Source organism: Acomys russatus, chromosome 13, assembly GCF_903995435.1.
Source record: "Acomys russatus chromosome 13, mAcoRus1.1, whole genome shotgun sequence".
NCBI lineage: Eukaryota > Metazoa > Chordata > Mammalia > Rodentia > Muridae > Acomys > Acomys russatus.
In genome coordinates this window covers 25,691,667-25,719,590 of record NC_067149.1, presented here as the reverse complement: position 1 = coordinate 25,719,590, position 27,924 = coordinate 25,691,667, and the positions used below count along the sequence as shown (strand labels likewise).

Genomic DNA, 27,924 nt, shown 5'->3' with positions numbered 1-27,924 from the left:
ACGTTATTTTAAATAATAATAATAATAATAATAATAATAATAATAATAATAATAAAACATGTAATGTCTTAAGTAAGTGTACCCTTGTGTTGGGCCACTTTCACAGCTGTCTTTGGCCTCGTGCGGCCTGCAGATTGGTCCCACCTGCAAGAGTATATAAGTCTGCTTCTTGGAATGCCACTGAGGAAGTCACTGGAGCATGCTGCGTGTATAGATAAAGTGAGTGTGGAGTTGGGCACACCAGGCTCTGACACGTCTCTTTATTGTTTTTGTCCCCACAGATGACAGAAGGCAGGCACTGTCAGGTCCACCTGCTGGACGACAGGAGACTGGAGCTGCTGGTTCAGGTAGGTGTTGGATACTTGGTGTGGCCTATGTCTAAGCTCCTCCCCTAGTTGTGCCTGGAACTCAGTGTTGTAGAGTGACTAAGGGGAAAGAGGTGGCTCTGAGGTCAGCAAACTTGGTCCATACATGAGTTACTGGAGCTTAGTCTTCGTGGCAGAATCCTGCTTAAATCAAGTTAGTTAATAGATATGAGCGGAAGCTCTTTTCAAAAAGTGCTACACTGCATGAGTTTTATCAGTTTTACTTGTTGGTGAGTTTCTTTCTATTTGCCCAATGCGCTGGACCAAAAGTCTCTTTTTGAAAATAGTTGACCTATGGCTAGCCTAGACACCTCTTCAAGACCAAACCTACTTTACTTTCTCTTTGGTCTTGTCCCTCACCCCTATTCCAGTTAAAACAAATAGCGCAGGAGCTGGAGAGATGGCTCAGTGGATCGCAGTGCTTGCCGCTCTTGTAGAAGACCCAGGTTCGAATCCTAGCACCCACATGGTGGTTCACAGCAATCCATAACTCCACTTTTGAACTACACAGGCACCAAGCCTCACACGGTGTACAAACATACATGCAGGGGGGAAAAACACTCACACATAAAATAAAATGAATAAGTCTTTAAAATGAATTGGAGGAATAGCACAGTAGTTTCACCAACCTTTAGTCCAGTTTCTGCTTGCTTTTCTCCTCCCTCTGCTCGTTCCTTCCCTGCCCCTTGTCTCTTGCCTCCCCATCCCCACCCTCTTCTTCCTGGATTCTTTTCCTTGACTTCCTCTCCCCCTCCTCATCCCCTGTTTTATCTCCTCCAACTGCAAACAAACATCCAGGCTCAGACCATCGCCATGTACCGCTGACTGTTAGACTAGTGTTTAGGAGGGAGCCATTGAGGCTGCCAGCCAGTGATACCCTTACATCACCAGCCCCCGCAAAACCAGCATCAGTCATCAGTTGGATGTTGTGGCAGACTCCAAACCACACTCCATCCTAGCAAGTCCATAGTATCCCCAAAGCTCACGGATAGTTCCTTCTCTAGCTGGATGCTCAGAACTTAGTGGTGACGATGGCTTGAGAAATAGTGTTTAAAAATCACACAAGCAGCCGGACATTGTGGCGCACGCCTTTAATCCCAGCACTCAGGGAGGCAGAGGCAAGCAGATCACTGTGAGTTCCAGGGCAGCCTGGTCTACAGATCGAATCCAGAACAGCCAGGGCTACACAGAGAAACGCTGTCTTGGAAAAAAAATCACACAAGCAAGCAAAAGCTGCTTTTGATGGTTTAGAACGGAATAAGGCGATGGTGATGGGAGAGACGGGCAAGCAAATCGCCGCTAACCAGATTTGTGTTTTGACAGCCCAAGCTTTTGTCAAGAGAACTGCTGGACCTAGTGGCGTCACATTTCAACCTGAAAGAGAAGGAGTACTTTGGGATAACATTTATAGATGACACGTGAGTGTTCTGGATTTTCATGTCTTTTCGCTTTGGTCTCAACTACAAACTTGCTTATTCTAATTGTTGACAACAAGGGAGAAAATATTTGTATCTATCCGGTTTAGTTATAAGTTTCTCAGTATGGAAGTTTTTTCCTGCAAATGTCATAAAGGAAGAGAAAGGTATAAAGAGCATTTAAAAGTCTTGTAAATACCCCCAGATGTGATGGCAAATGCTGGCTATCTCGGCACTCAGGAAGTAGAGGCAAGATGATGGATGCCAGCTCTAGGCCACCTGGTCGACATAATAGGCTCCAGGCAAGCCAGGACTGGGAGTCAGAATAACGAAAAACAAACAACAACAACAAAAACCCACTCAAAAGGTGTTTAGAATTGTGTTAATGAGTTTGTAGTCTATGTTACTTGTCTTTTTGAACATGTGATAATTCTCCTTAATTCACCCCATATATCAGTGATGGAGACAGTAAGTTGTTAGTCACGTGTATCGTGAAGCTAATTTAATGTTTTGGTGTTAATGGTTAGAAAGTTTAAAGCACAATTTTTGTCTTACCATATGTATGTATGCATGTATATATAGGTGTGTATGTATATATGTACATATACAGTTGAATATATATGTGTATGTATGTGTGTGTATGTGTGTACACAGTTTAATGTATATGTATGTATGTATACAGTTGAATAATGAGTTAATTTTTATCCACAATCTAAGTCTCTTTCATGTTGCTCTGGACGGGTTTTGTTTGTTTTTTCAATTTATTTCCATTCTTTATATTAACATGTTAGAATGTGTGTGTGTGTGCTCTTGTCTGTCTATTTTATATCAACCTAATTCGCTTGCCTTATATGTGGTCGGATATGTTATGAGAAGATGCTTCCTTTTTCTGAAGATATTTTCCAAAGAGGTTTTTAAATACTAAAATCCAAGAAAATGTGTTCCAGACACAAAATATGCTGGCCAACCACCACGTTCTTTCCGTAGCTCTCTATTTAACAGGTTGTCCAGTGAAACCAGGTGGAAAATAACCTCAAGAAGCATTTAATTTGTTTTTAACACCTTGTTCCTGTAATGATTTTTGTACCCCAAGGCCTATAGGAAGTCTAAACAAAGTGGTCAACTCAGGCTGCTAAAACACCAGATGCTTGTGTAGAGATATACAAAATTTAAAAAAGCAAAAACTTAGAGCAAACTCAGAACGTTTACTGAAGACGAGTCACCCAAAAGCAGGGAGGAAATGCAGTGGGCATCACCCTCTTACTCTGAGTCACCCAAATATATGTTCACCCAATAGCTGGTGGGGAGGAGCTTGACCGTCGCCTTCTGCTGGACGAAGTAGGAAATGCGTGTATCCGTTTTCCATAAGTACTAGCCAGAAAGCCACAAGCAGTTTAAATGAATCAGTAATTAAACTGCCACACACAGGTAGGCAGAATGTGTGTGTGAATAAAAGAATGTAAGACCTATGGCCATAAATAATAATAACTGGATGACATGCTATGAACTGTAGTTGCCATGAGCACTGTCATTTAGAAGGAAGACCGTAGGAAGTTGAAGCTAAGAGCCTGAGGATGAGAATAATATATTTAGCAAATGTTTCCTGAGTGTCCACAAGCTACCAGGTGGTATTCCAGATTCTGGGGACTCAGCTGTGAGAAGCACTATTAGGATCCATGCTTGCAAGAGTTGATATTTGTACTGCTGTGTTCTAGTTAAACAAGCAAAGAGATGATGAGAAAATACAAGAAGCTGTAAGTCCACTGAGATCATGTGAGAGGCCATATAAGGAAAAGCTGGCGGGGGCAGTTTTAGACAGAGCAGGCCAGGATGATGTCTAGATGAGACCATGCGTCAAACAGCAAGAATCGACTCTGCAGCCAAAAGCCAAAATGTCCGAAGAAGGAACCCAGTGTGACTTGAGTTGTATTTTAATATGATGTTTGTTTGAAACAGGGCCTCAAGTAGTCTAGGCTGGACTTGAACTCGTGCCTCTCCTGCCTCTGCCTCAGTGCTGGGGTTATAGGTATGTGCTGCCATGTTTGACTTAGTTTCCTAAAAGAAAGATAGGGAAAGGCACTGTGGCTAGAGAGCAGAAAGCAGGACAGAAAGAGGTCCAAGATGAGGGGGCCAAGAATGAGGCGGGCGGAAATATCACCGCGTCCTGCAGCTGTGTGATCTGACAGCCGTATTTGACATCTTGGACACTGACGTTTCACACCCATAACCTGCACATAGCAGTGGTCCTTGCATGGCAAATGCTCTGTGGGGGACCCAGAATAGAGTGTCGGCATGCTGTACTTCAAGCATACTCAGAGAGAATGCAGAGCTCAGAGCACAGGCGCACATGAAAGAGACACTTTGCATGGCACCTCAGTGATCCCGCAGGATTCTCTCTCAAACTGGGCCAGACACACAGAGTCCCCAGAGGGGAAAGGAGGTGGCAGTGTGGGCAAGCATCACTTGAAACCAGTATACACTGCGCTCTTGCTAAGTGTGAAGACACCAGGCTGAGAGTGGATTAAGAGGCGAGCAAAGGACAAGATCACAGGTGAACCCCGTGAGGCGGAGAGATGGCGATGCGCCTGTGGCCACTGGAGGACGGTCCATGGAGTAGGTACAGGATTTAGAACTACAGTGTCAGCACTGGAAAGAAGGGGCCAGACCATGTGGAGGGCGGAAGGCCTAAATGCAGTGCTCTGTCCAGACACTCTAAGTCGCTTCACAACGAAAAGAAAAAGATCTGGGCACGATGCCGCGTACCTGTAACCCCTGCACCTGCAAGGTAAAGATAGGCGTAGCACAAACTCTAGGCCAGCCTAGGCCATATATGAACCTCTATCAAGAAAAGAGGAGAGGAGGGCTGTGGCTAGGGCTCACTGGGAAAGAGAGCTTCCAGCACACCCATGAGGACCTGAGTTCTAATCCCTAGGGCCCATGTAAAACAATGGCCCGGCCACATGCACCTGTAACCCCAGCTGCAGAAGGAAGAGAAAAGGGGCTTGCTGACTGCCAGCCTAACTCCGGATTCAATGACAAGCCGTGCCACAAGGGGTTATGACAGAGAGCTATAAAGCAAGACAATCACGGCTCTCCTCTGGCCTCTGCATACAACCTGTGCGAATACACACACACACACACACACACACACACACACACACACACACACGACAAGTGGGACAATATGAATGCTTTCCTTTGAGGACTTGAGCCACCATCTTCCTTGTTCCCCCTGGTATTTGTGGTCCCCTTCTGCTATACTCTTGGACCACAGAAATCAAACCTGAACAGATTTCCCAAGACCCTCGTATGCCTTGACTCCCCTACAGGTAACAGACAACACCTAATGTCGGAATTACAACCAGCTGGGGAAGGTGTCTTCTGGCTCTGCCTGTGTTTATTTATTTGTAGAAGTATGAATTTGTTGTTTTGTTTGTTTGTTTTGTTTTGTTTTTTATTTTTTTCTGGGAGAAGGTAGGTCTTGGTCATTTCCACCTTTCCGGGGAACAGACCTGGAAATGTGTTTATGTCTCAGGGTGTCTCCTCGGAAAGTCTTGGTCACAAGCCTAGTTCTTTGTCTGGTAAATATTTTTGGAAGTTTCTTTTCCCCAGCACACTCCCTTTCTGTCCACCCCCGTGAAACCACCAAGTCTGATCCCTCCCAGGGTACTGGCTGAGTTGCATTTTCCATCCCCTGTGCCACATCAGCCTTGAGACTGTGGTTAAACTACACAAAGAAAGGCAAAGCTGAAAGAGACAGTGGAAGTGAAAGCTACTGTCTTTCCCCCAGTTCAGGGAGCCAGATGAGAAAAGGGGGGCTAGGCCACAGTTGTGGAAGGAAGGCAGCAAGGCTGACCAAGTGAAGCAAGTTCCTAAGGGGTGGAATTCCTGCACTTACTGAGGGGACCCAGCTTTGGGTGCAGTGTGACGTTCCACCCCTAGAGGGCAGTATCCACTCTCCTTCCCCACAAGGGGCCCTTCTTTTCAGGATCCCTACACCCATTTGGAAAATCTACTGCTGAGTGACCTTTGTTGATGAAGAAATAATAAATAGGCTTTACAACACAGCAATAGCTTGGGATCCTGAAACAGTGGGAATTCCTCTGTATAGAATCAGGATCCAAGGGCTATGGTTCTGAGTACCTGTCATTTGTTTGCTTGCTTGCTTGCGTGGTTGGTTGGTTTAGTTAGGGTTTTTTTTTTTTTTTAAGTTAACTATATTTCATAATTATTGATGAAAACACTTAAAAACAGCAAGGTAAAAACATTAAATGAGCCTTATTATATCTTAGTTTTCAGACATAAGTAGTTTTCTTATTTTATCCCTGAGAACTTGCATTCTGTTGAAAGGACTATGAAAAAACTTTAAAAACCAAAATAAGAAAATCTAACATATATTAGTGGTCCATGTCTATCACCTCAGCCCTTCAGAAGCTGAGGCAGGAGGATCGTGAGATTGAGGCTAGTCTGAACTACATGTAGAGTTCAAGGTGAGTCTTCTTAACACAGGGACACCAGTCTCAACTATAGACAGCAGAAATCTGGGTTCTAGGCCAGAGACGGAGCTCATGTTAGAGCTCTTGCCTAGCATGCACAAAGATCCGATTCCCAACATAAGGAAAACCCTAGCTCTCTAATATATACTTTCATGCTTTAAAAGGGTATATCTATTGCATATATATGAATATCCTTCATATTCTGGTTGAGGCCAGTCCAATTTGTTAACTCGGATATCCACAACTTGTTCTATATCTGTCCAGAACTCTACACTAAGGGTTTTCTCCATGTCTGATAGTGTCGTGGCCGTGCTTCTGTGTTGGACCTGATGGCCATGCGCTGTGTGTGTGCTGTGTGTGTGCCATGCCACCTGCTCATCCATCCTTCCACAGCGTTCTGTGCAAGCTCCCAGGAGACATGTTACACATTTTAAATCACGCCACAGCTTCTCTGTAAGGAACAAGTAAAGGACGTACCTACCTGTCCTGTGGTGTGTCACACACTTGGGAAGATTGGAGTGCAAGCCCAACCTGGCTGCAGAGCAAGAGCCTCTTTCAAATATCTCCCAAAGCCAAGAGTGAGGAAGAGAAGGAAACGAGGAGGAGATGGGCAGGAGAGAGGGGAAGAAGAGGAGAGAAAGAAGGAGGACGAATTCTGCCATACGAAACCTTGAAAGACGTAAAAACTGATGTGCCACGTATATTAACACTGATTTTTAATAGCTCTGAAGTTGAAGTATCTTTAAATAAGTATCACATTAAACATGACAAAATACAATGTAAGAATCTTTTACACTTCAGCCCTCCATTTTTCTTTCTTACATACAAACTCACTAATTCTAAGAAAGTTCCCCAAGATTCTACCAAGGGAATCTCAGGGACAGTTCCCAGCAGCTTCATCTTGTAGTTATAGAAACAAATACACGGACACTACACCTAACATTATTATAAAACCTAGGAAATCCTGTGGTATCATTTACCCCATATTGAGAGCCCTGGGTTCAAGTCCCTGCTCTGCTATTTTCCTTGCATATTTAGTATAAAATGTAATATTAATAGATGAAGATTTCCAACTCGGTTGTCGTATATGAGGGGACGCAGTAAAGAAACCACTGAAATGGCTGCTCCATGGTGTGGTCAAGGGGAAAGGTTTCATTGTGAATAAGAGAGAGGAACTATCCAGGGGCATCAGGAAGAGTCCCGAGCAGAGAGAAAAAGAAGTAGACTGGACGTGGCCAGAGTTATCTATGAGAGGAGCTAGAGAGTGGCAGAGACAGGGGTGGGGGGGATGGGGAGGGCTGGGGGGACTGTCAAATCATGTGGATCTTAAGGACAAGTTAGCTGTGGGGAAGGAAGGGCCAGAAGGCTAGTGTGGGCTTTGAAATGTATCACAAGGACTTGTGAATGGGGCTTGAGAGACTTGGAGGCCAGCATGGGCTTTGATGTGCGACCATGGGTACATCAATGGAGACCCATGCCCTTTCTGCCAGAAGCCAGGGACATGGCTCTTGGGGTGGGGTTCGGGGTGAGTAATGCTGGCTTTTATCTGGACCTGACCACCAGAAATCATATAAGCTCCTTTCCAGGCACATGGACTGCCTAAGACCTAACAGTGGACAGAAAGCATTTGCCCAATAAAAACCAGCTGTTGTCATTTATCCTGTCCTGTTTGTGCCCACTTTTCCTATCTGCTTTGTTTCTACTTTTTAAAATCTGTTATGTGTACATGTGTTTTGCCTGCATGTATGTATGTATGTTCACCATATGCAGAGTGCCCATGGAAGACAGGAAGAAGGCATTGGAACCCTGAGAACTGAGATTCTAGATGGTTGGTTGTAAGCCACCATGCGGGTGCCGAGAACCAAACCCCAGGTCCTCTGCAAGAGCATCCAGTGTTTGTTTCTACTGAGCTGTCTCTCCAGCACCCTTTTCTATCTACTTACATTGAATGGCAGCTTGGAATTTCCTGAGTTTGTCTTTTAGTTATTTATTCAAGGACCAAAATAGGCTTGGAAAATGTTTTCTAGCTCATGGCAGATTTTGCTGGAATTGAACATGCCCCTCCCACCCCCAAAAGCCTGTTCTGAAGCTGGCGTTAGTGTAGGCACATTCAAACAGGCTCAAGGTGGAGGGCCAGTTAAACAGGCTTGGAAATCATATAAACAACCCACGGAGCCTCAAGCCAACGAGGTCAAGGTCCTGAGAGAACTGTTTATATCTGTGAGCTGGTGAGGCTTGGAAGCAAATAAGTATTTAAACATCTGTAAGTCATGTGTTCCACAGAAACAGCTCCAGAAGTGCCAACCCATGCGTACATTAAAAACTCCCTGGAGTCTTTCTTCTGCATGACTAAATATATGTCACATTTAACCTTTTATATAGACGTAAAGATTAATTTAGTGTTGTTCAGTCCCTTAACCTTCCAAAGCATTGTCCGTTTCTTATTTATTCTCTCGATATCTTTCAAAATATCCGTTTGCAATATATATGGATTTCCATTGGTTAAAAAATGGGCAGGCTGGGCATGATAGAGCAAACCTGGGCTGCGGAAAGGCTCTGTTTCCATAAACAAAAGGCAGTATAGGTAATATATTGTACTGACTGCTACGCTTTTTATGAAAGTGTTGAGTATTTATTTGTGTGTCAGTTTGCTTTATTTGAGATGAATAGTCTCACTGAATAGCCCTGGCTGCCCCAGATTTATTGTATGAATCAAGCTAGCCTCAGACTAGAACAGACATCCACTTGCTTCTGCCCCAAGTGCTAGGATCAAAGGCATGCATCACCATGCCCAGGGAATCTTGCTTTTTTTCAATTTAAGATTTGTTATCTAGAAAATTGTTCCAGGCAACTTTGCAAGCAGTCACTCCAGCTTGTTTTGCATTGTATTTCTCTGTACAGATTTAAACAGTTATTTTTTAACAATACCCTCTAAATATTTTGAGTTGTTTCTAGGCTTTTGGCTATCAAGGTGGGATGATTTTTACATACAGGTTATTTTTGAAATGTGCAAGTTCCTCCTGACAAGCTTCTCCAGTTGGAAATGTCAGCTCAGAAGCAGACAGGTCCAGTAGGTTTGGCAGAAATTGCTGTTGTATCTCTGCCTGGTGTGTGAGCATGACCGTTTCCAGTAGCTTCGCCAGCACTGTGTGTTACTGAACTTTCCATGTCATCCTCTGCCTTTTGCTTTGTTCTCACAGGGGTCAAGAGAACTGGCTGCAGCTAGACCACAGGGTTCTGGAGCATGACTTGCCTAAGAAGCCCGGCCCAGCTATTCTGCACTTTGCTGTCAGGTATGAACGGGTGCATCCAGCATTGCCTGCCTTTTCTTGTTTATTTTATTTTTGTTTTTCAAGATTCCTGGATATCAGAGATAGTGGATAAAAAGAGAAAAGACCCTATGAGAACATTAACATGTGAAAGAGATTTGTCTACCATCTTGGTCTAGGTTACCATAGATACTATGTAGAATTGTTTTCTACGTAGGATAAAGGCTGAGAAACATGAGAGAAGTATGTTAATGTTTAAGCCTCGGAGGTCTTTTATTCAATAAGCTATTAGGATTCTTCAAATCTGAAATCTGGCAAACTCTTATTATTATACCTTATGTTGGGGTAATATTTGCTAGAGATGGGGAAACTATTGAGTTTTATACAATTCTATGTCTTAATTGAAATAAAAAATACAATGCAAAACAAATGCCCAGTGAAAGAACTATCCCAGCAGCTCTGAAATCTGAATTGTTTCACACGGAGAGGGACAGAGATAACTCTTACAGCCCTCCCACGGTCTGTGAGCTCTGTTTGGGAAAGTCCCTTAACAAGATGCTGAGATGCATTCAGTAAATGAGGGATTCCTCAGAGCTGGCCCATGAGGAAAGTGTTTTAGCGTTAATCCTTACCGATCTGAGAGAAGCAGGCTGTTTAAAGACTAACCCTCTAGCCCTCCTCGTAGCTTAAGATACAAAACATCACCAGTGGATCCCCAGTTCCTTTTGTGGTAGCCCTGTCCCATTTGAGACCGGATGGCCAGTTCTACAACAACTTTGTATTGCTGGTAGATTTTTCACAAATCAGATTTACTTTCATAAACCTAGTTTGGATGCCTCTGCCAGGAAAGGAGCTGGCTGTCAAGTCTGACTGTCTCAGTCTGATCCCTGCGATCCCATAGGTGAGAGAAGAAAACTAACTCCTATGCTTGTCCTCGGTCCTCCACACGTGCACCCACACATGTAAACATACGCATCCAGCATACAAAAGTGGAAAAACATTTTAAGCTAAATCAACCCGAATAGTCTAAGGATCATGTGTGATTTTAATGATGAAGATACATCTCATTTTATGCTCTGATGTTGGAAGCCCCACCCCATAGCCTTCCTCTAACCCTGGCTTTCATCTCCTTTCCCCCTCCTCACTTCCTTCCCTCTTCTTATTCCTCCTTCTCCTCCCCCTCCCTCCTTCTTTTCCTTCTCCTTCCTATAATGTTCAGGCAAAGTAAGTTATGGTGAAATTTTACAAATACCACACTGTCTCTTTACTTCATCTACCCTGTGAAATTCAGAAGCACAAACATACTATATCTTACCCCCATTTAGAATTGTGAATTTTTTTTTCTCCTGTTAATTATTGAAAGTTGTTGGGCCTTCCCCTGCACATAAAATATTCAGTCTGGGGTAGGGGAGAGGAGTCTTGTTCTTGTTAGTGTTTGTTCTCTCAAATCTTTTAGTTTTGTTTTTTCTTTTTGTTTGTTTGTTTTCTCAATTTTTGATTCTTGATTCTGGAGAGATGGTTCTGTAGTTCAAGAGCACTGCCTGCTCTTCCAGAAGACCTGAGTTTGATTCCTGTTACCCAAATGATGGCTTCAAACTATCTCTAACTCCAGTCCCATGGGATGTTAACACCCTTTCCTGGCCTCCATAGACAACAGGGACATCCATGATGCAAAGACACATGTGCAAGCAAAACACACAAAATTAAATTTTTGATTCTGAGATCTGTATTGGATTTTTTTTTTCCTTACCCTTAACCATATTTGTTGTTGTTTGATTTTGTTTTTGTTTTTTTAATGGTACTGGGAATTGAATCCAGGGTCTTGCCCATGCTAGTTCTATGTTCTGTCACTGAGATCCGCCTCTGTTCCTCAGAACTTTATATTATTAATGCAGAAGAAGGAAGGCACATAAAGATGACTTGTTTAGACCTAAAACATACCTGGAGAAATGCTTAAGGATCCTAAAGAAAGCCTGGAGTTTACTAAAAGGGTGTGATGTAAGGCTTGTGTGCCCAGAAATGGAGGGAAGTGGGGGGGGGCATTGGGGGGATAGGTGAAGGGGGGGACAGGCAGCAAGAAAGAAAAAGAGGCAAGGAGAAATCTGCCTGTTCGTAGTTAAGCAGGAGTCAGAACAGCAGTAAAGCGGGAATGGCTTGGTGTACATGAGGGACCTGTAAGAAATGAGTGCTCACTGTAAGCACTGCAAACTCTGAAAATACGGAGTCGGAAGCTTCTCTCCACCAGAATTCCCTCCGCCTTTTAATTCAGTTTCCCACCTTACGGAAAACTGGGTGGGACATTTGTGGCTTACTGTTTGTATCCTACTCAAGATACAAATAAAATTAATTTTAAATTTAAGTTTTAAAAAATCTGTCCAACCTCCTGGAAGCGCAGGGGCTGCTCCTGGCTACGTTAAAACCTGGGCACTGTCAACAGCCTTCTGCATTCATCTTTGTGTGCACGCGGCATGTGTTTGCTGTGTCATAGCTCAGCAAAAGCATTGTGCCTTTGGAGAATCTTAACAACTGTCATTCATTTTGTGATCACAATTGTGTGCCTGTTCTTTGACAGCTGCTGTGGCCTCGCGTGCCTTCTGAAAATTCCAGAGAGCAAACCCTGCCCGCCCCACCCCCCCACCCCCCTTCCTGACAGCCCTTCTCAAGGCTGTGCTATCTTTTCCGGCAGGTTCCTGGGATTCCACAGCAGCTGGTGGCTTGTTCAGTCCCTACTTAGCACATTATCTCAAAAGCTCTGTAACCACTCTCTGTTAACTTTCTCCTCTCTGCTAGCCTATTTGAAACCCTTATCTAGGCGTTAATGAGTCACTTACTTCGTCCTCCCAACAAGACAGTGAGTGATGTCATCGGAGCCTTTATTATTCTAATTAGGCAGTTCCTCTGGTTAAAGCAATGATTATGCAGAAGCACACCAGATAGAACTCTGAATCCTGAATGGACTTCACTGAGGTCACAGAGTGGAGGGTCACAGTCCAGGGACAGCTAGTGAATGGCTTTAGTCATACACTGTTGTGTGCCTGAGGGTCTGACACCTCCAATTAAAGAATGTGGAATTGTCGGTGACATTTCAAGCTGAGGAAAGAATCCATTAGGTTCCTTATGTTGACTAGAAAATGAAACCAGGGAACTCAAACTAGAATTTTTTTTTTAATTTACTAGAAAAGCCTAAGTGTTATTATGAGGCTCACTTGTAGTCCCGGCTCCAGTGAGGTCAAAACAGCTGGATCCCTGAGGCTTGCTGGCCAGCCTAGCCTGCTTAGTGAGCCCCAGATAGTGAGCGACTCTGGATACCGGGGCAGGAAATATTACACACACATGTGCACACGCGCGTGTGCACACACACACACACACACACACAGTGGACAGCCCCTAAGGAACAACATTTGCCTGCAATCTCTGGCTTCAAGATGTGCGTGCGCGCGCGCACACACACACGCACACACACACACACACAAAAGCAAGCAAAGATATTATTTGGTTGTTTGGATCTTTGAACACTATAAAGGCATCTGAAAGTTCAGGGGCCCCTAATGTGTGGTGTACAGCAGATGATGCACTAAGAGAGCTCAGGGGCCCCTAATCCATGGGCATCAGGGTGATGTGCTGGGCTACAGAGCATGGGGCCCATCATGCATGCCATCCAGATGATGAGTTAGCACAGTGAGAAAGGATGCCCACAGGGGCCACACATTGCCAGGATGTGTATCACTGTTATTCTTAATGCAAACAATTGGAAATACCCATATGCTGACCCCAGAGATAGGGTGAGCAAGCCCTGGCACCTTACAACAGGCTATAAGAACGTGAGCACATATGCCGTGTTTCCTTTCCCCCAGAGGTATAAGTGGGACCCAGTGTAATCACATTGGCAGATTTTCAAACTATATACTAGCTCTCGCCTTTAGGACCTAAGCCCCACCTCACCCTCAGTCCTGGCCCAGGTTCTACTAATGTATCATGTACCATGGTAGAGGAGTCTGTTGCAGAGCCCCTCTCTCAGTCCTTACCCTGTGAATCACAACTCCACTGGGTCCCTGTTTTCAGGGATGTCTGCGCCTGCCTTGTCTCCTGGGTGCCTGTGTGATAAGGCACATTTTGTCTCAACACATGGAGAATCAGCATGTGTTTATGACAGACTAACAGACCCCCCACAGAAGTTCAGAAATATTTAAGGACGGGGGAACCACCTGGAAGGAACTTCACTAAGCCTCAACTAAACCTTTCTCTTTTCCGTCTTTTTATTCGTTGCTTACTGGGCCCTGCCCTGTTTCTGCTCAGAGGAGACAACCAAGGATGAGGAAACGTCTGTGTCATCCTCCACTGAAAATAGACAGCCGTTCCTTAGTCCATCTCAGTGCTGTCCATAGTTCCTGAGTCCCCGCTCTGGGTCATGCCTGTGCTGGTGCTGAGGTTGCAATGATAAGTGACAGTGACAGAGTCCTGCCCTCACCAGCCATTGGGAGAACATCAACACTAAAAATGTGAATGTATAGGGCATTTGGATCCTGGAAAAAGAAAGTCCTTTCTGGGTGGAGAGCAGGAAGTGTTGGCAAAGCCAGGGAGGGCTGCTTGTTAATTAGAATGGTGCAAGACATCTTATCACAGAGGTTGTCATTGGCAAAGGCATGGAGATGAGTCAAGGAGGTATCAGATCTTTGGAGAGGTTCGTCCCAGGCCAGGAGGCTAGTTAATAAGCAGGCTGGACAGTAGGAGCATGCGTGGTAGGGAGCTGTGTGTCTGGAGAGAACCCAGAGAGAGAGAGAGGGATAGAGAGTGGCTTGGAGTTCAGGGGCAACTGGGGCTTGAAGGGTTCAAGGGTGTAATCAGACAGTGTCTATAACAGACTCACTGTGGCCGCTGTGTTGACTAGAATGGGGCAGGTTTGGGGGGCTGCAGGTATGGGGTCCTCTGGGATGAGGTAGGTAGGAGTTGCAAGGGTGCAGAACTGAAGTGAGAGAGCAAAAGGGACTATGCTGCATTCCATACACTCCTGTCACTTGGAGATGAGGAAGGAGGCCTTCAGTGAGGTTTTGGGAAGATACAAGAGGAAGCAGGGGCTGTAAAGTGACTTTACAAAACTACTGTATGCATATATGAAAATCTCTCTCTGTCTCTGTCTCTGTCTCTGTGTCTCTCTCTCTCTCTCTCTCTCTCTCTCTCTCTCTCTCTCTCTCTCTCTCTCTCTCTCTCTCTCTCTCTCTCTCTCTCTCTCTCTCTCTCTCTGTCTCTCTCTGTCTCTCTCAAGTTGTAGAGTTGCTCTTTCCTGAAATGTAACTAGCCCCATAGTGGGCAATTAAGCATCTGACATGTGTTGTCACATTTACTCCTGAGCTGGGCATGGCAGTCCTACCAATGAGAAAGTAAATGAATCTCAGCTTTGTAATCTGACAGAAGAGGCAGCTCGACACAGGATACTTCCTCCTGGAGAAGGGAGGAACAGAATCAAAGGAGAAGCACATAGCATTTCCTTTATGATTTCAGCATTTGTGCATGCGCGCGTGCACGCGCGCGCGCGCGCACACACACACACACACACACACACACACACACACACACACCATTTACAAAACCTCCGAGATAAATGTTAAATATGTGTACAAGGGCCACTGAGATTGCCCAGTGGGCAGAAGCTCTTGCTGCCAATCCTGAGTTCAGTCCCAAGGATCCACATGGCCAAGGGGGCATGGGCTCTCACACATCCTGCTGACATGCGTGTGCATGTGCGCATACGCTAAATAAATACATAGTGTCAAAAACTTAAAACAAAAACTTGAGAGGATATGCATACAATCCACTTGTGAATGGGCACACTATAATTTATGAATGTGAACCATCTCTGTGTGAGTGCAAACTTCCCCGGGCTTCTAGGGACTTCTCCCAGGCTGGGGTTGTTATCTAACAGCTGTAAATTACCTTTGGCAAACACACGCCTCTTTGGTAATGGAGCCCAGATGTGAACATTTGAAAAGCTGATAGTGAGTGAGCTATTAAAACAGGAGTGCAGGCACTCGCCTGACCTCCCTGGAAAGGTTCCTAATCCCTCAGGGGAGGGCATAGGGTGGGGGGAAAGTGCAGGCTGGTACCACCCTGATCCACCCACTGGGACCTCGGTATCTTTCACCAGCCTCATTCCCCTGGCTAGCTCTTAGATGCAACGCTTCTTTCTCATGTGCCATTTTCTTCTCCCTTCTTTTTCCCCTCATATTTGCTCTGTCCTAGGTTGCACATGTCCTGTCTGTGCCACCCCAAAGCATTGCTGATGGGGGGAGGGGGAGAACACTCAGCCACTCAGGGCTGAGCACTGCTGAGCTTGGAAGAGAATTCTGTTAGGAGATATGAGGGGAAACAGCTACCATCTTATTTGATTGCAGGGAGCAAGGAGCCTTAGAAAGCCTACTGCATGCTGCGTGCCTTGTCGCTGGCCTCTGGCCTGCCGTGGGAATGTTAGGTAGGTCTCTGGAATGAGATGAGCTAGGACCAGCTGTGGTAGCCCACCCATCCTCTAATATTGGGAGGCCAAAAAAAAAAAGTTCAAGGCCAGCCTAGGCTACATAGCAAGACCTTGTCCCAAAAATAAAAAGAACAAGGAATGAGTTCTACTCTCCAACAGTGAGAGCTTTGTAACTCTGCTAGATAAAAAACAAACAAGCAAAAACAAAAGAAGAAAACCACTTTAGTTCTATATTTGTATTTGTAGACTGCAGTGAGGAGAGATTTATTCTTTTTTAAAATTTTATTAATTTATTCAGATTGCAACTCAATTGTTACCCCCTCACTTGCATCCTCCCGTTCCTCCCTCCCTCCCTCCCGCTTTCACCCTATTCCCCTCCCCTAGGTCTATGACCGAGAGGGACCTCCTCCCCCACTACATGGTCATAGGCTATCAGGTCTCATCTTGGTAGCCTGCTTATTCCTTCTTTGAGTGCCACCAGGACTCCCTACCAAGAGGAGGTGGTCAAATATGGGGCATCAGAGTTCATGTCAGCGTCAGTCCCTGCTCTCCACATAACCATGGAGAATGCCCTGTCTTGGCTAGATGAGAGTAGGGATTTTGCTTCAAGCAGATTCTAGATTAAAAAATAAAAAAGTCACAAGATAGACTATGCAACATGAAAGTACTTTTGTGAAATATTCGAGCACATTGAAAACCAGTTCCAGGGGCTGGAGAAATGGCTCAGCTGGTCAGAGTACTGGCTGTTCTTCCAAAGGACCCGAGTTCAATTCCCAGCCCCACATGGAAACTCACAACTGTCTGTAACACCAGTTCCAGGGGATTTGGCACTCTCACACAGACATCCAATGCACGTAAAGTAAAAACCAATAAATCTTTTAAAAGGAAAAAGGAGTTTCAGATGTTAGCAGAGGTTAAATTTCAGAGTAGGATGGTGTTAGTGATGAGTTATCGACGATGTCTCTTTATGTTCTTTCTGTAATGGGCAGGAGAAAATCCCCTGAGTAAATCTTGTTTTTTAATTCAAGTGCAAAGAGTAATACAAAGCAACCCTACCTACCGTGGCTGTGACAGGGTAGCATGAATTATGTCGCAGCCACTGAGCAGGTGAGTGACAAGACTACGGGGTGAGGGGGATGCCTGAGTAGCAGTCGTGGGAGAAACCATCTTTTTTAAAAAGAGGAATGTGATTTAAAAACCCAAAGGAGTAACAGACTCTTCAAGCCCCTTTGGCCCCGAAGTCTGAAGTCACTCCCTTCTGGTTGCAGAACATCCCAGAGCCTGGGAGTAGCTCTGAGTCACATTAATGTGAGTCCTGACCCTGTTAGTGGACAGACCAAGTCTGCATTTCCATTCGTGAGGTCATACCATCCTAATTCAAGTTCAAGGAAGACACAGAATCTCCTGAATTCATTCCCAGTCCAGATTCAAGGTTCTTACAGATTTACATTTTCGCTCCTTGATCAAATAGCAGGCTGTTTCTGCATACTGTATCCAGAATTAGAACACCTGCCCCCCCTTTTCTCTCCCCCCTTTCTCTGTGTATGTGTGTGTGTGTCTCTGTGTGTGTGAATGAAAAAAGAAGCCTGAGGGTACCATAAGAGAACAGAATTTGTATTGTGAAGGAGCAATAAAAAGGTAAAAAAGTTAGGGACAGTGACATGGCTGAGCAAGCAAAGGCCCTCACCTTGAAAGCCTGGTGACCCGAGTTTAACCACCAGGACCTGTGTAAAAAGTGGGAGGAAAGAACCAAGTTCACAATTGTTTTTCTCTGACCGCCACATGCACACTGCGGTAGCTTGAGCACTGGCTCCTCACACAGAGGCACACCCAGGAATAGTGAGGATAGCAAACTTTTCAAGGTAAATGTGTGCTCTTTTGCGCAGGGTTTTCCCAAGAGCTGGTATTTGGGATCAGATTATCTTTGGGCTGTAAGACACTGTGAGGCATACCTGGCCTCACCCACCACTGCCAACAGCCCCCCCACCCCACCAGCTCACCACCCCCCATCACCCCCACCCAAGCCCTTGGTCATCAAACCCCACCCTCCATATCCTTTAGTCCCTCACCACAGACAGCTTTCTCACCATTCTTGTTCCCATCCCCGCCTTTTCACTTCTCAGTCAAGTAGCTTTTGGTGCAGCACACCAGTTAAAAACAACACAGGTACCGCTAATGCAGTGTGAGGCTCTGTTGGATTGTCACATGTTAGCAGCGATGGACACTTGCAATGCATGATAGGTATTGTAGGTATTTGTACATTGTAAACCACAGAGACTGTCTCCATGTGTTGAGTGGGTAAGACAGCTGTTAGGTGATATACAGCCTTTCACTGTGGAAGGTTTGAGACTGTCTGGCTTGGGTCTGACCCAGTCCCCTCTGCTCAGGGTGGAGGAGGCCTTAGCGTTTATCTTCATCAATCACCATTCCCAGCTGCCCGCTCCTCACCAGACATGCCTCCCCTGCTTCTCTCCCCAGTTCCTTGCAAAACCTTAGCCTCTGTTTGCCCCCTCCCCTGGAAGTCGACAGCACCCTGCTTTGAAGAGAGGAGCACTTAACAAACAGTTTCTAGGGGTGCTCACTCCTGCGGCTAGCAGGTCACAGCTAGGTCCTCACACTCCTCCTCACACAAGGTCACCAGCCCTTCTAGAGAGCTTGGAAAAATTCAGAGTGTCCTTTGAGGAGGAGAGCAAGAGGACAAGGCCCCTACAGGCTCAGTGGACGTCCTGTCTGGCTCCCCTAACCTGTCTGGAAATGCAGGAAGGAGGAAGAGGAGGAAGCCCAGTTTTGCCCCCCCCCCCCAGCACATGGGAGAAGTAAAGAATGCTTCTCTTGGGAATTCTCCAAGACTGCTCCCCTCACAGAGATGAACGGGAACAGAGTGAGCTCCCTCCCATACTGCCCCTGCCTAACAGTTGGGAGAAAGAGATGTGCTCGGAGGGGACCAAAAGACGCACTGAAACTTTAGCTCAGCCTCCAGCGTGCATGGTGATGGAGCCACTGTCCGCACTGAAGGGCCATTCCGAGCAAGAAACAGGGATCAATCGCCCTGTTCAGGATATGGATCAGGACCTGATGAGGATCTTCTGAGGCACATGGCTGCAGTGAGTCATCTCTCTGTCTCTGTGTGTGTGTGTGTGTGTCTCTCTCTTTCTCTCTCTGGTGTGTATGTATATTCCTATGTGTAGGTGCCTGTGGGCAAATGGACGCAGCTGTAGGTGAGTGGTAATGGAGGCAAGAGGACAGCAGGCTTCTGAGCACTCTGTCTCCCCCAGCCAGGAGTAAGCTCTTAAGAGTTCTCCACAGCAGCCAAGAGGAGCTAGACGGAGGCTTGTTTGATCTGCTCCCACCACGTGCCAGTCATCAGCTCAGTGTATCATTCTGAATACAAAGTGATTGTGTGATTCTCGCCCCCTTCACCTCTCTGGAGGATTGTCACTCAAGCACAGCCAAGACCTTCGTGAAGGAAGAAAAGGTGCTCACTTGAGGAGACGATAAGTCACGGCTCATCAGGCAACCGCTTGCTTAGCGGTATTTTCTCATGAAGGACCAGCCTTAAGAGGCTAAGGCGAGAGGGTACCAAATTCAGAAACAGCCAAGGCTACATAGTAAATTCAGGGGCATCCTGGGCTACCGTAGCAACATACTAGTAATTGCTACCGTGCGTTCTATACCATATAGAATAGGCCACCCACTGCATCTGATCCATATCAGATGTCATGGAGATCTGAAAGGGAAGAGAGACCCCAAGAACCAGACTGATGGCCGGAAGTCTGGAGATAGACCTGTGTAGGCTTTAGGATACAAACAAATATCCACTCAGTCCCAGAGCATTGCTTTGACCCTTATGGATAAATGCCATGACATAAAAATGGCGGCTTCTCAAACCTCAGTAACTATTCAAAGGAGACCCTACCCAAACAACTCCAGTGTGTGTGTGTGTGTGTGTGTGTGTGTGTGTGTATGTGTGTGTACACATATATATATACATATACATACACACATATGTGCATAAGGAGGTTAAAAGTCAGCCTCAGGTATTGTTCCTCAAGTGATGGCCATCTTGGTTTTTGAGACAGGGTGTCAGTGGTCTGGAGCTCACTGAGTAGGCAAGGCTGTCTGACCAGCAAGCCCTAGAAATTCACCGGTCTGAGGTGAGTGCCACCACAGCCGACTTTTTTACATAGATCCCAAGGCTTGAACTCAGGTCCTCCTGCCTTCAGGGCAAGCACTTTTACCAACTGAGCCACCTTTCCATTCCCTCTTCCCTTCCATAGGCTATATCTTGCTGTCTCACTGGCAGGCTGTCTCCCCGCAGCTGTAGTCTGTCTTTGTCGCAGCACTGAGATGCCATGCTCTAGAATCTCTTACGAGTGATGAGGTGAACTATGAGAACATGTTGAGCAGGCCAGGAAAAGTAAGGACAGGGGCTTCCCCCAAGCAGTGTTCCTCCCCAAGAAATTGCCCTTTGTCAAGCTGTTTGTGGTTTGTCTCCAGAGAGATGCCTGTTCCCAAAGCCTGGGCTGGTTCTGAAGGTAAACACTTAGCCTGGCCTTCAGATACATAGGAGCATGGTAAAATTCCTCATGGTAAACCCACAGAAAAGAAACACCGTCTTTTGTGAAAACGGGGGAAGCAGTGGGTGTTCATTAATGAGTCTAAAAAGCCGTTATCCTTGAAGACCACCTGGGTTCTTCATGCACCCCTTACACCTGAAGCTGTCACAAAGATCCTCTTGACAGGATGGTGGATTCAGAGAGCTGGTAACCGAATGCCTGGGCAGAAGCAGTAACCAGGGAGGATTGTCAGAGGCTAGTGAGAAATAGGATAGGGACTTGTTCACCGGAACTAGGATACAGTCAGGGGCCTGGACATCAGGGCTGAGCCCCGTGTCTGCTCACAGCTGGGAGAGCTACAGATGGATCGGTGCTGGGCCACCAGCAACGTGGATCCTTCAGTTCTCAAAGCCTGGCACGAGAACTGCTCGGGTTGATATGTCCTCTGCCTGGAATGGCCTTCTGAGTACTGTCACCTGCTGACCTCATGCATTCTTTAAGACTCGGCTCAATTGTCCCCTCTCCTGTGGCACTTAGCCGATGGATTTCATTTTGGCAACACGCTCCCTCTTATTTATGAGCTGAGTTCACTGTATCCCTCTTGTAGGCTCCCATGACGCTGTGCTCATAGCGTATCTCGTTGAGATTGTCACTGTAGGAAAGAATTGTATCATATTAGGAAGTCTGTGTGAATCAGTTTGAATCATGGCTCCACCACTTCCTAGCTCTGTGGCCATTAGAGCGGAATATTTACATCTCTGTTCTTCAGCCTTCTCCTCTGCAGTTTGGGGGTCAGTAGAAGAATACTGTATATGGCTTCTAGCACTTGATTTGGTTTCTTGTTGCCAGCAAACAGGCTCCAGTTGCAGCTAACATGGAAAGAAAAATCATTACAAGAAAATGAATCTGACGAAGCCTCAGAGGAAACAGGGCTGCAGTAGAGATCTGGAGAGCAGGAGCCAGAGGACGATGACATGCGTTAGGATGCTGCTGGCAGAGCAAATAAGATCCAGGAATCTTTGTCTGTAGGTCATTCTACCAGTGTGAAGTTCCACAGGTCTAGCCTGGGTCACATGCCTACACATTGGAGTGTCCTCTCAGGGTAGTCCCCTGATCAGTCTCACCCATTCGTATCCAGCCAGCAACCTTCTGGTTTGTCACATGTGATTCCCACTTCAAATCGATGCGGTGTTATCGATTCAGACACAGAACTTAAGAAGCAAGTGCTGGAGAGAGAGGGAAAGGCTGGATGAGAAGAGTGGATCTTAGATAGCATGACGGAACGGTTATGAGCTTGTGAGTGTGAGAATCCACAGCCCTTATGGCTTTTGTACACTTCAATTCCATGCGAGGTGCTCACTGAAACAGTTCAGAGTGACATTGTCCCCGCATAATGGCAATCAGCGTGTTGTGTTATGGCTATGTGTGCTGCTTTTCCTCTATGGCATATGCGGTCTTTGAAGGAAAGCCAGTCCATCTGCAGTGTCTCTGACCGCACATGGCCGAGCAGGTGGTCACATGGTCTTTGATTCTAGAGACAGACCTGAACATTTCCATTTGGCTCCTCACTTTCTGTAATTCTCTTCAACCTCAAAATGGATATAAGAGCAATATGGGGAATTCTTGCACAGTGGCTCCTAGGGGGCTGTAGATGAATGGTTACTACTGTCAGTATCAATACTGTCATTACTGTCCCTAATTTCCCCATCATCTTTCTCAGTGCCTGGTGCCAATCAGGTATTCAGTGTTTGATAAAGGAATAATTTCTAGTTATAAATAAATTCATGTACACCTATGGTTAGTTTGATTGACTGATGGTCTGTTGACAGTGAATGAACCATATTCATTGTCGTACTCTCAACAACTTACAAAATGAACCTTCTGGACAGCATATATCTATTGAATACTGTGTGTGTGCGCGTGCATGCGCATGTGTGCATGTTTTAAGTAAAGGGGGAAATAGAATCTTGAGATGGAGAACAGGTGTGGGATTCTATTGGTCTGACTCTGGCCTATGAGATCCCTACTCTGGGAGAGCTTCTCCCTCCTAGACAGCTCCAACTTTATACATCAGTCCAAGACCTATCCCTTGCTAGCTGCTGCCCACAGATGCTGGCTTTGCTCTTTTGGAAGCATGGAGAAAACACATGCTCGTACATGTTAGTTAGTGCACGAATGATCACCCTAGTCTTGTTTCTCAACGTGTCTATTAACATAACTAAGATGGCTACCATTACTGAGCACTTGGCTTCCTGTACAAATGCTGGGTTCAGCTCCTCAGAGAGGTGACCAGAAAGAGGATCTGGTTAACAGCAGTCTCAGCAGGGTCAAAGGAGCCCAAGTGAGATGTAGCCTCTTCTGCAAACCTCCATGGTAGGGAGAGGGTGGTAACAGGCCTGAGCTTGGGGCTGTGAAATGGAAGAATACAGGGGAACACTGAGCACACCCCAGCACACAGCAGGAGCCCAGTCAACAGCCAGCATCATGGTGCTGCCCCTTAGCCTCTTACTGGAAACTTTCTTGAGTTATTTTCATAGACAGAGTCAGTCAGACTTTTTTAAAAAAGGAACCAGCAGGCCTTTTTCCCAAGACTCCAGAGGCAGAGGCAGGCAGATCTCTGAGAGTTCAAGGCCAGGCTGAGTCTATAGAGTGACCTTGCATGCCAACAACACAGTTCCAAAACAAACGTTTAAAAAAAAAAAAAAAAAAAAAGGAAACCACCTGCTCAATGAGATACAGGGAGACAGATCCATCCCAGCCACACAGCATCGGCCAGCACAGCCCTCCCCTCCTTGATCTCCACCATCACAATGACTCTGCCGCTCTCTGCTGTTTCCTCTTCCCTAACCCCTCCTGACTTCCTGTGGTTTCCCTTTCCTGCCCCTCTTACCCTCCTCTCAGTCCTTCTTACCCTGGCTCTCTCTCTCTCTTTCTCTAAGAGACCATTTGTTATTATCTTACCCATTTTTATCCACTGAAAAGTCTCTCCCTTCTGGGCCACTTCACCAACTTGATGCTCATGGCTGTGACCAGGATAAAACAAACTAAGACCATGAGGGAACAGCAAGAATATCACAGATATAGTCTTGGTGAAAGTCAAATGCCAAAGATTGTATATTGCACTGTCAAGGGAGGCTCTGTTTAATGACAGTGTTTGTATCTCCTGGATTTATTCTTCTGCTCAGCAGAATCCTGTGTCTGATCTTCAGATAGAGTTTGAATTCCATCACACTTTTTTAAGCCTCAGTGGTTAGAATGTCAGCCATACACAGGCATTGTACCATGTACCTCATCTGTTATATAATTTCTTACCATCACAGGAGAGCTGTCCAAGCGAAGTGCCAGTCATTCCACCTTCTACAAAAGGATCTATTTTAGATAGCTCATATCACTTTATTCTTGCTGTATGGCAGCAGTTCTCAATTTGTGGGTCAGAATCCCTTTGTGGGTCGAATGGCTCCTTCACAGGAGTCACCTAAGACCATCTTCATATCAGATATTTACATATCGGCTCATAACAGTAGCAAAGTTACAGTTACAGGGTCGCAGCATTAGGGAGGCTGAGAACCACTGCCATGCAGGAATTCAGTGAGGACAGGGGAGAGGTTTTCTTAGCAATGCCAAGACTTTTTTTTTTTAACAGTTTACACTTAGTATCTGATTCCAGCTCTCCAAAATTATAAGTACAATCACGACACTTAGCTTGATAGAGACACAAGCTGAGTAACTTACCCGAGACCTCATACCCAATAAAACAGCTGCGACACTCTAGACTTTTCTTACCCAGAAGCCTGTGTTCCCATAACTCCTCACTTCCTTCTCTGCCTTCATACTTCTCAAAACCCAAGTCTCCCCAGGCGTCATTAATCTCACTTAGCAGTGAGCTAAACCCTGTTTAAGTACAAATGTCCCAGATTTATTCTCCTTTTGGAGCCTCCCCTGACAAGTCAACGCACAGAGGTGACATTTTCCAAACGATTCTAACATTTCTGTGATGAATTCTTTTCCGGCCTTTGCAGCTGCGTTAGTGGCTCACATGCTTCATTAACAATAAAGGAAAACAGAAGCAAACGCCCAGGTCCCACCATGACTTTGCAGACACTCAGCCCCCTACCATCGCCTTCTTTTGTTTGGATTCTCACTGGCTTGAGTGCAAGTTCTTTTTGAGTTCTGTCTCCCCTGTATTATTTAACACGAAGATTCTAGAACTCAGAAAATGCTGGAACTTGGGTTTGACAGTACCCATCTCAGAGCACCAGTTCTCTCTGAAAAGCCTTCAGCACTAGGTGATGATGGAAACAGAAGTTGACACTTTCAGCTTCCCTCCCTTCCCACCTCAAAGCCTTCAGAGCTTCCCTGCTAAAAAGGAACTTAGACTCTGGAGGCTGGCAATCTGTACAGGGTGGGGAGGGCAGAGGGGGCGGAATCTTTGAAAGGGCACCCAGGACCCAAGCACGACTCCCCTCATTTGCATGAGAAAAGACCAAGATTAGCAGCTACCCAGAGCTTGGCTTCCAGCCAAAGGAAACCCTAGCTCCTCCTCAAAGAAAGGAAAGGAACTGGACCTAGCAGTAAGTCTCTGTGAGATATGGTAAGGTGGGCCTGGAGGCCCCCAGTGCACCCCAACTCTGAGACCCACTAGGCCAGAAGCATGCCTTGAGGTTCAGGTCCGTCCTGTTTGCTCAGCTTATCACCGATGCCTCTGGCTTTGGGCTCTTCGCTGGGTTCCGTGCTGAAGATGTCTGAGGTGTCCTAAGCTCCCAGCACACTGGGTCAGCGACTGACCCACGCACACAGGGTTTGCAGGTGGCTCTGTGCTAAGTGGCCCTTTATTTAACTCACATTCCACACACAGTAATGTTCTGCAGGTTGGTTCCTTGGTAGATGTGTGTGCGAGCACTGAAGTGGTTTGCAAACGTAGAAACAAAAGCAGGCATGTGGGCTGCTCCTTTATTTCCTTTGAGGAAATAAAATCATGCCAAAAGAAGGAAGTTAAGGAAACAAGCTCTTGTGCTGTCTTTCAGGTTCTACATCGAGAGCATATCCTTTCTGAAGGATAAGAACACGGTGGAGCTGTTCTTCCTGAACGCAAAGGCCTGTGTGCACAAGGTAAGGGGCACTTGTTTGTGTGTTTGGGGAATGGCTTGCCTGCCTTTTCACATCCAAACGAAGAAGACAGTCTCTCTCCTAGAAATTTGCTCTCCCCAGCTCCTCTCCCCAACACACCCATCCCTAGCCCCTTTCCCCATCCCAGCCCTTCCCAGCCCTTCCCAGCCCTCCCCAGACCCTCTCCCCATCCCAGCCCTCCCCAGACCCTCTCCCTATCCCAGCCTTCCCCAGACCCTCTCCCCATCCCAGCCCTCCCCAGCCCCTCACCCCATCCCAGCCCTCCCCAGACCCTCTCCCTATCCCTATCCCAGCCTTCCCCAGACCCTCTCCCCATCCCAGCCCTCCCCAGCCCCTCACCCCATCCCAGCCCTCCCCAGACCCTCTCCCCATCCCAGCCTTCCCTAGTCCCTCTCCCCATCCCAGCCCTCCCCAGACCCTCTCCCCATCCCAGCCCTCCCCCAGTCCCTCTTCAGAAGCTGAACAGCTAGCTGGATGATAGGCATTTCCACTCAGCCACTGCCTCAAAAGTGGTTGAGGCTCCACGTGGAAATGACAAAGATGGATCCAGTGAGACTGGGGGAACTCTCTCCATTTTAATATTTACCATCATTCAAAACACAATCCCAGTTTCTGTTCAGCCTGCTAGTTGCTAATGCCTCCCCACCTTAACTCTAAAGAAACAGACAGCTGGCAGTTCAAGTTTGACCTCAGCTCAACTGACCATTTTCAGCAGGTCAGCTCTCTTTAGACATGGACCAGTGGGGTTGTTTTCATCCGTTTTATTTCTGTCCATCAAGGACAGGTTGTCTTTATGAAATTCAGTAAAGATGCACTTCAGGGAAGAAAGGGTCCCGGTTGAGGTGTTACAGCCAAGTTGAAATGCTTACCCAGAGATTGGTTTGGTTTGGTTTTGAATGGTGTGAGTGTGGGCCTGGGCGGTTGGTAGATTGTGTTTTGAGGGTTTTGAGGCAGTCTTGCTGTGCAGCTCTCTCTCTCTCTCTCTCTCTCTCTCTCTCTCTCTCTCTCTCTCTCTCTCTCTCTCTCCCACACACACACAGCACAGAAGGCAACTTTCAGTAGAGTCCATTCTCTCTTTTTTCACATGAGTGACAGGGATAGAACTCAGGGTCCTCAGACTTGGCATCGAGTCCTTTTATATCCTGAGTCAGCTTCTCCGACCTCCAAATTCTGTCTCTTAACTGAGGTATTATTCTAGTTACCCACTCTGATTACTGACAGGACTGGGTCTAAGTCTGTTACCTTCCTTTTCTCTTTCGAACTTTTTTTTTTCTGACTTCTTTTGAATTCACAAGTGTGTGTGTGTGTGTGTATGTGTGTGTGTGATGTATCTGTACATGTGTGACAGCACATGCCTGCCATAACGCATGTGTCGAAGTCAGAGCTAATCCTCACCTTCCACCTTGTTTGAGACACTGTTCACCATATTCTGCCTGCCAGTCTAGCTGGCCCTTCAGTCTCTGCGCAGGCACTCACTCCACCTCCCATCTCATCTGAGTACTGAAAGCACACACACACACACACACACACACACACACACACACACACACACACACACAGCTGCACCTGGCTTCCCATGAGTTCTGGGGATTAGTGCTTGCATGGCACTACTCAGCCTTTTATTGACTGTTTTATAATTTTATTTTACTTCCTTTGTCGGATTGACTCTTTGTTTTGCTGTTGTCGTGATTGTTTTAGAGTTTACAGTATACATCTTCAGTGTACCACATCTGTCCCAGAGTGATGCTCCAGCATCTCACACACCGTCTAGGACCCTTCTGCTCCTCAGTGTGGGTGGCTCCCATCATGCCTCACGTGGCTGGACTGCAGATGCTGGAGACATCATGTGTCAGTGCGGCCCCCCGGTTCTGTTTGTCTTCATTCTTTTCTGTCTGGCTCCATCTTTCTTCTACTAGGGAGACATTGGGCAGCACTCCCCACAGCGTGAGGATCTGCTGGGCATGTAGCCTTGCTTCTCTCTGAAAGCACTGGCTTTTGTTTTCAGTGTTTGAATGGCCATTCATAAGATATAAAATTGTATGTTGCCTGATTTTTCATTTCTGTAAAGATTCATAGTGGTTTTGCTTATGTTGTTGCTGATAAATCGTCTGCAGTCACATCAGATCTTGTGGTTCAGTATGTGACATGTCTTTTTTTTTCTCTCTCTCTCTCTCCCTTCCCCTAGCTGCTTTTCCAAGTTTCCACTTTGGACAATTTGATGATCTTG

The 27,924-nt window shown here is 46.2% G+C and overlaps 1 protein-coding gene across 4 annotated transcripts in view; it reads left to right on the top strand.

The window, feature by feature from the left end:
* The window catches only part of Frmd4b (FERM domain containing 4B), a 313,962-nt gene that overhangs the window by 182,995 nt on the left and 103,043 nt on the right, over nt 1–27,924 (top strand). For all 4 annotated transcript variants that reach the window (XM_051154965.1, XM_051154962.1, XM_051154963.1 and 1 more), the window contains 4 exons: nt 282–347; nt 1,689–1,783; nt 9,477–9,569; nt 25,595–25,679. In XM_051154965.1, coding sequence (XP_051010922.1) covers nt 282–347; nt 1,689–1,783; nt 9,477–9,569; nt 25,595–25,679 — 339 coding nt within the window. The remainder of the gene's footprint in view (nt 1–281; nt 348–1,688; nt 1,784–9,476; nt 9,570–25,594; nt 25,680–27,924) is intronic.